General features: G+C 41.8%; 2 protein-coding genes across 8 annotated transcripts in view; one reads left to right on the forward strand and one right to left on the reverse strand.

Annotated features, from left to right (window-relative positions):
* Nucleotides 1-595, forward strand: part of TEX10 (testis expressed 10) — a 48,440-nt gene extending 47,845 nt beyond the window's left edge. For 2 of the 3 annotated variants that reach the window (XM_006165046.3, XM_027766931.1), the window contains one exon: nucleotides 373-595. In XM_006165046.3, coding sequence (XP_006165108.1) covers nucleotides 373-486 — 114 coding nt within the window. In that variant the 3' untranslated portion in view covers nucleotides 487-595. The remainder of the gene's footprint in view (nucleotides 1-372) is intronic. The other variant, XR_003547284.1, reaches the window with a different exon arrangement.
* Nucleotides 504-7,553, reverse strand: part of INVS (inversin) — a 196,073-nt gene continuing 189,023 nt past the window's right edge. For 4 of the 5 annotated variants that reach the window (XM_014582764.2, XM_006165043.3, XM_006165042.3 and 1 more), the window contains 3 exons: nucleotides 7,036-7,265; nucleotides 6,234-6,308; nucleotides 504-2,085 (listed from right to left, as the gene is read on the reverse strand). In XM_014582764.2, coding sequence (XP_014438250.1) covers nucleotides 1,934-2,085; nucleotides 6,234-6,308; nucleotides 7,036-7,265 — 457 coding nt within the window. In that variant the 3' untranslated portion in view covers nucleotides 504-1,933. The remainder of the gene's footprint in view (nucleotides 2,086-6,233; nucleotides 6,309-7,035; nucleotides 7,266-7,553) is intronic. The other variant, XM_006165044.3, reaches the window with a different exon arrangement.

The following is a 7,553-nucleotide window of genomic DNA, read 5'->3' on the forward strand; positions in this document are numbered from 1 at the left end:
CATTGTCAGGCAGCTCCATAGAATTATTCTTGGTTGGTGTTAGTGCAGAGATAATGAGACACTAGAATGTCAGGAGGAAGGGATCAAGACGGGGGCATAGGAATGGTTAATGGTTATATTTCATTAGTCCCTATCATGTGCACAAGGAAACAGACTCAGCAAGAAACCAGAAGTACGTGAGGGTAGAACCAGGAAATCTCACTGCCTGTGGTTGTGCCCCACTGATGGTACTTCCCTTTTCCCAAGTCTTCTTGTAGATGGGGAGGGATACTGTTGTCATGGCTCTGAGAAGTCATGATTGGGTGTGAAGAATACTGGGTCAGTCTACTGATTTTTGGTACAATTCTCAAATTACTCTTGTTTTCTCTGCAGACATTGAAGAGCGGAGGTATTCAGGAACAGTGGCTCACAGACTTACATTACTGCTTCAACGTGTATATCACTGGGCACCCCCAGGGACCCAGCACATTGAGTACAGTGTATTGAAGAGGCACCGTGGTATCTTCTGTTTAAAGTGGTTTATTCATGTCTATCTTATTTTGAAGAGAGACTGATGTAATAGATGTTTGTCATTAAAGCTGAACTTTTAAAGATATTGTTCACGAACCTTCCTTTTTACTGAAGTAAAGTATGATGCTCAGGAGTTCCTACTAATGGGCAAGCTGGCTTCCTGGATTAGCACATGAACATGGTAACAGGTAGTGTTTCACACTTGCGCTAAATATTTACCAAGTACAACACGATATATGGTACTGTATTATTTACCAAGGAATTAGCTGAATTCTTGTGGCTCCATTTAAGTAACCCTTATCCTGTGTGTTCCCATAATTATAAAAATAATGAATATAATTAGTAAACTAAAAATCAAGGTAATTAAATTAAATAGACACTTTATCACTTCCTCTTACTGTTAGTACAGCTATGGGATTGTTCTTAAGGAAGTGGAAGCAACTCTAAAAGTATCTGTGAGCCTAATATGTCACAGTTTGTGCTTCTGTCCGCTTTCCCACAGCAGTCTTACTCTTAAAAATGGGAAAGGACCCATAATCACTAAATTTTATTTAAACCAGGTGTTCATAGTGAGCCAGAATGGAAGTATTGGGTCACAGGAAAGTCATGATGCTTTTTTGTGGAAAAACACATCATGATTTTCCCCACTACGTAATAGCAGTTTTCTCTGCCTGTAGAAATGGCATTTTGAGAAAACTGTTCACCTCTTCAGATTAGCCAGAGCATGTAACTGGACTGCTGTGGCCCGAGTCGGCGCACTGCTGCACGAGCAGTCTGCTCTGTACAGCCTACCTGATGATTCCTCGGTACTTTGACAGTGCCGTTGGGTATTCAGCTGTGAGCGCAACCTGTGGACTTCAGAGTCTAATAAAGGAATTGTAAAAAATAAGGAATCAACAGATGTTACATGTGGGCTTATGGACAACTTCTAAGTGCAGAATGGGTCATAATTCTGATCTAAAATTCAAAATCGATAACATTGGAATAACAGGATGTGTGTCTGATGAAGTGTCTTGCATTAGAATCTAGGAAAGTAGTGAGATTGAAGGGGACTGCTGATGGACAAGCTCCCGTTCTCATTTAGGTTCATCCCTTGAGCCAAGAAACCAGGCCCGTACCAGCTGGCTGGCAGAATTCCCAACCCAGCCGCTCCTACTGTGTGGTGGTCTTTGTTTTACTTATAGAGTTTACTGTTAATTAGTAATTCTCACATCCAGACAGGTGAATGCAGATAGCCACCCCGGACTTTCCAGTGCAAGCTAGGATGATTTACAAAACTGCAGTGTAAGAGCAGAAAGAAAACATGCTGACATTTTCTTTCAGTTGTTACCACATTTTCAGGCTAATATGGTTCAGGCATAGACTTTAAAGTGTTTGCAAGATGTAAAGAGAATTAGATCAGCAAGAGAATTAGACCTTGGCACTAGCTATTCCAGCTCTTCTGAACACTGTTGTCTTCCACAGGCAGTCGAAGTTTGGTTTTGTTCTTTGATTGAGTAGCTGATTGTAGGTTATAAGAGAAGTTCTTTGATCTTCCACTGTTCTCAAGGAGCTGTATACACTGCAAGTTGCTCACTGTTAACAAATAATCAGAGAGAGATTCAGATTGTTTTAATGCTGAAGGGAAGAGTTCATTGATGGTGAGGAAAAAGGAGTTAGGTTTAGGCTGTCCTTATGGCTAAATAACCCGACAAGCCAGTTTACTGTAGAGGCAGGATACTAGCTTTGCATTTTCCACCACAAAGCTATGGGACATCTCTTCAAGGGAGAAACTTGATTGGGAAATAGTAGGTACTCGAGGAGCTGGAATTGGAACCTTGGTCTCCAGACTGCCTAGAATACATCATGGTATCTTTCTGTATGTTTTTCACATAATACTTAAATATATACATCTTTCAATTCTCCTTGTGCCATATACTTTGTAGTAGTCCATTACAGAAATTAGATTTGTTTGAACACTATTTCGATCCTGAAGGATAATAAATTCATAGGTATGTCTAACTTAACTTTAAAATGGAGTTTTCAGGCACTTTTATTACCCTGAAATAATTTATAGAGCGCCATTGTCAGAAAATAGTGATACGTTTTGTCAGATGAGGATATCGAGGCCCCAAATAGTTGAGAGATTTTGTTGAAGCCATACTATGCTCTGAACTTTCTATGGAACGTATACACAAACATGAAAGGTGAGCAATTGTTCTAAAGAATTTTTAATTTTATTTTATTATTTTTTAAAGATTTATTTAACTTTATTTATTCATTCATTTACTTTATTTTACTTTGTTAATTTGACCAGAGCAAGAGACACAGAGAGGTGAGGGGAAAGTGAGAAAGCCAGCCACCAGGTCTGGGACTCGAACCATGGTTGGCCACATGGGAGTGTTCAGTGCCTTAACCACCACGCCACCTGCTGGTCCCTTTTGTGTTGTTATTTTTTAATTTGACCAGAGAGAGAAAGGGAAAGGGAGAAAGCAGGCTGCCAGGTCTGGGACTTGAACTGTTGTCAGCCATGTGGGAGTCCTGCTCCTTTAGCTGGACCTGCCAGCCACTATAAATGTTATTTAGATAGAGATTTTTGCTATAGATCATGTACACTCACTGGAGAGAGAGCAAGAAATCATCCCCCAGAGAGTTTGGCCATGCTGCAATCCCTTCATTCTCCTCTCAGGATCTTGCTCAGCATACATGCACATGCTCCTGGCCTGAGTTTCAAGCCACCAGATCTGAGACTCGAATCTCAGTTGACTACATGGGAGTCCAGCAATGTAACTATTACACTATCTGCTAGTCCCTATAATTGTTATTTCTTTTTAAAAAAATAATTATTCACTTAATTTTAATTTTACTTATAATTATTCTTCAATTTTACCAGAGAGAGAGAAAGCAAGCTGCCAGGTCTGGGACTTGAACTGAACCACAGTTGGACATGTGGGAGTGCAGCATTTTTTTTTTTTAAGAGAGATTTTTGCTGTAGGGTGTGTGCGCTTGCCAGAGAGACAGAAACAGTGAAACGGTGAGAAATCACCAGCCCTGTGGGGGTAGCTGAAGCCCCTAGACTGCAGCCTGCTTTCTCCCTTTCCCCTTTTTTTCTCTCTCTCGCTATTGATTGATTGATTGATTGATTGATTGATTGGAGAAGTTTTCGCCATAGGGCACGTGTGCTCGCCAGAAAGACAGTGACAGAAAGCGAGAAATCACCCCTCCAGGGGGGATGGCCATGCCATAATCCCTTCTTCATTCTCTTCTCTGGATCTTGAGCATGCACACGCATGCGCCTGGCGTGAGTTTAAGCCACCCAGTCTAGGACTCAGACCGTGGTCGGCTACATCGGAGTCCAGCGACATAGCCATTATGCTAACTGCTGGTCCCTCTCTCTTGCTTTTTCATTTTCCCCTTTCTCTCTTTCTCTCTGTCTCTGGTCAAATTAAAAATAATAACAAATTGAAATAAATCTTTTTAAAAATTACTGAACTTGGGAACCAGCAGTTAGCATAATGGCTATGTCGTTGGTCTCCCACGTAGTCGCCCGCTGTTCGAGTCCCAAACCTGGTGACTTGAAACTCACGCCAGGCGTGTGTGTGTGTGTGCCCAAGATCTGAGAGGAGAATGGAGGAGAAGGGATTGCGGCGTGACCATCCCCCCTGGGGGGTGGTTTCTCACTTTCTGTCTCTCTGTCTCTTTCTGTCTGGCGAGCACACGCGCCCTATAGCGAAAACTTCTCCCCCCTCAAAAAAAAAAAATTACTGAAATTAATGGGACCAGCAGTTAGTGTAATGGCTATGTCGCTAGACTCCCATGTAGTGGACTGCGGTTCACATCCCAAACCCGGTGGCTTAAAACTCACGCCGGGCGCGTGTGCGTGCATGCCCAAGATCCCAAGAGGAGAACAGAGGAGAAGGGATTGCGGTGTGGCCATCCCACCTGGGGGGTGATTTCTCACTTTCTGTCTCTCTGTCTCTCTCTGTCTGTCTGGTGAGTGCATGCGCCCTATAGCAAAAACCTCAAAAAAAAAAAATTACTTAACTTACAGATTTTCCAAAGAAAACAGAACAGCTAAAAATAGCTAGCAGTTCTATCTGGCCAACTTTATTAACTGGTTAATGCTCAATGTGGGTGGGATGTAACAAAACCTTGTGTTACCCTAAGTTTGGGTAGGAAAAGATTATTCTGTCCTTGTCCAATTTTAAATACAAATAAGTATGTCACAAAAAGATGCTGCTTCTATGATGTCTTTTTTTTTTTTAATAAAGAATTATTTATTTTATTTTTTTGTTGTTACTTTCATTTGACCAGAGTGGGAGAGGGAAAGTGAGAAAGCAAGCTGCCAGTTCCAGGATTCAAACTGGTTGGCCATGTGGGAGTCCAGCACCTCAACCACCATGCCATCTGCCAGCCCCCCTGTGATATTCTTTTTTTTTTTTTTTGAATTTTATTCATTTATTTTAATTTGACCAGAGAGACACATGCAGAGAGAGAGAGAGAGAAAGTGAGAAAGCAAGCCACCAGGTTCAGGACCTGAACCATGGTCAGCCACCTGAGAGTGTCCAGCACCTTCACCTGCTGGTCCCTCTATGACATTCTAAGAAGTTTCTATAAAGTATTTCTTTGAGTCTGTTTACTGTGTCCCCTCCAAGTCCCTTAACTAAGTCCTTTTATGCTGCTCAGTACTTTCATTTTACAAGTTATGGGTAGTCCTAGATATTTCTCAAGACAAGGTAAAATGACCTGAATATTTATACAAATATTTAACTATCTAAATGCAACTGATCTGCTGGTTATATCTGATAGCATTGTGTTTGAAACTGTACTTTTAATTCATTCAAGTAAAACAAGAAGTTTGTTTTATATAGAACTCTGGGCCTTGATTTCTTTGAAAGTTTCTAACTGTCCCTCCCACTGCTCCCTGATCAGACTTGCCTGTGTTACATGAGTTGCCCAACTCTTACTAAAGATTTGGCAGTAATTACTCTGTCCCCACCTCCAGGTTTTTCTCCATCAAAAACTAAATGAATGTTAAAGTTCATGCTGACAGTCATTGTTCACCTTCCCAGCTGCCTTCTGTCCCTGCAGGATGACTGGGTGGATCTGGGAGGGTGGTGGGGAGAGTGTTGCCATAGCCACCTGTGAGAAACACTGGACCTGGCATTAGCTGCTGACAGCACTGAACTTATCACCCACATTTAATGCTCACGTGAATGAGGGGCCCTAAGTAAAACACTCTTGTCTTGCAGCTGAAAAGAAAGTTCCCTGAACTTCTCTATGAGTGAAAGTGTGCACAGTTGCCTGAGCTGGACATACTATCAACATCCTGTTTATGGTGCTCTTCCATCTTTGGAATAGAGATGGAGGATCTTAATGTGACTGGCATGAAACAAGAATTCCCTAAGTATTCCTTTGAAGAATGCTAGTATTTTTTCTCTGTATATATAAATAAATAAGTGAAAGTGATCAATGACAGCTACCATTCATTGTTTCAACTGGAGATTTTGCAATGTTAACAATAATATAATAGCTTTGGTTTGAGAAACTAATTTGCCTCAGAGATGAATGTTAACCGCTGGAACAATCCCATGAAAACCACATGCATACTTGAAATCAAATGACAATTGGAAAACTCTGGCTGTCTCTTTTCTAATGTCTTTTGTCTTTGGAATTAAACAAAAATGGAAAATGCTTCCCTGCGTTCTCTCCTATCTGCTTTGCCAGCGCAATTGCTTCCTTACCTGAATTGAGACGCAGCACAGAGGGGGCTTTTGAAGATCTTGTGGGATGATGTATTTTCCCTTCTTGAGAACAACCTGAAATCAACCAACAGTGATCATCTGTCTTTGACTAGTAACAGCTGTGGCCTAAACAAGTTCTGGATTCCTTACTGAAGTAAAAGCGTGAGCTTCAAGTGTTGCCAAAATAAACCAGGTATGATGTGGACATACCACGTGGGCCTGTGGCAGTCCTAAGACTTTGTTGCGTGGACTGCCAGAAATCTTTCTCAAAGTGCCATGACCCAACTTTGTTTCTGTTGAGGAGTTAACTGGGCATGTTCTCTGCTTAGTTTATTTACACGGGCTCTTTCCAGAGCTGAAAATGTTTGCATTTACAATAATTTATCTGCTGAATATGTATTTACTGTGGTGCTTGGGTCTGGGCATTCCCATAGATGGGCAGCCCTTTACTATCCTTAGCATAGGAAAGATCAAATTGAGGTACAACAGAGTATAAGTCTAGAGTCTTCAAAATGGGTCATTTAAGGGGGGAGAACCAAGCACAGGTTGGTGAGGTTAAAGCATGAGGCTTCATGGAACCCAGAGGAGAATCTTGGCTGGAAAACTCTGGGCTGACATGCCAGATTCTGACCCATAACTGCTGGAAGGGAGATCCTAAATGTGCTGAGAATTCCCTTGTGCTTGGAAGCAGAGAAAGAACATGTTTATTTAAATGGAGATTTGTCCAAGGTAATTTTTATTTCAGATTCTAATGTAGCTCTCTGTGGGTGCTTGACTATGAAGTGCTCAGAAGGACAGTTACCATAGATTTGCTTGAGGACGGAGTGCCTGGTGGATTTGATGCCTGAGAAGCCTTTGGATGGACTCTTGGGGGCTCTGTTTACTGCACTGTTCTTTGGATGTTTTAGCTCCAGTTTTCCCTTCCAAACCTGAAGAAGCAGTGCCATGCATTCTCGATTCCATCTGTCCACATCTCCAGCTCCAAGATGCTTCACATGCAGAAGGTGGGACAGTTGCTTCCTGAGCTGGTAGCTGTGGGGTCAGAGTAGAGGAGAGGCTTTAAGAATACAGTATTGAGAAAGTGACATTTCTGTACGGTTCCTAGGAATAATTTTAGCTGAATGCCTGGGAGGTTCATTCAAGCTCCCATTCTTAATTTCAGTGGCAGTACGTTGAATGTTGGATTCCCTTCCATCATCAAGCACTTCCTTTACTAGGATTCCAACAGATAAATCCTTGCCTTCAAGAAACTCAGACTTCCTTCCTTTTGGCCACAACTGCCATCTTCCAGTAATTAACCATAATGACGAACACAAAGGG

Source organism: Tupaia chinensis, unplaced genomic scaffold, assembly GCF_000334495.1.
Source record: "Tupaia chinensis unplaced genomic scaffold, TupChi_1.0 Scaffold143795_1, whole genome shotgun sequence".
NCBI lineage: Eukaryota > Metazoa > Chordata > Mammalia > Scandentia > Tupaiidae > Tupaia > Tupaia belangeri.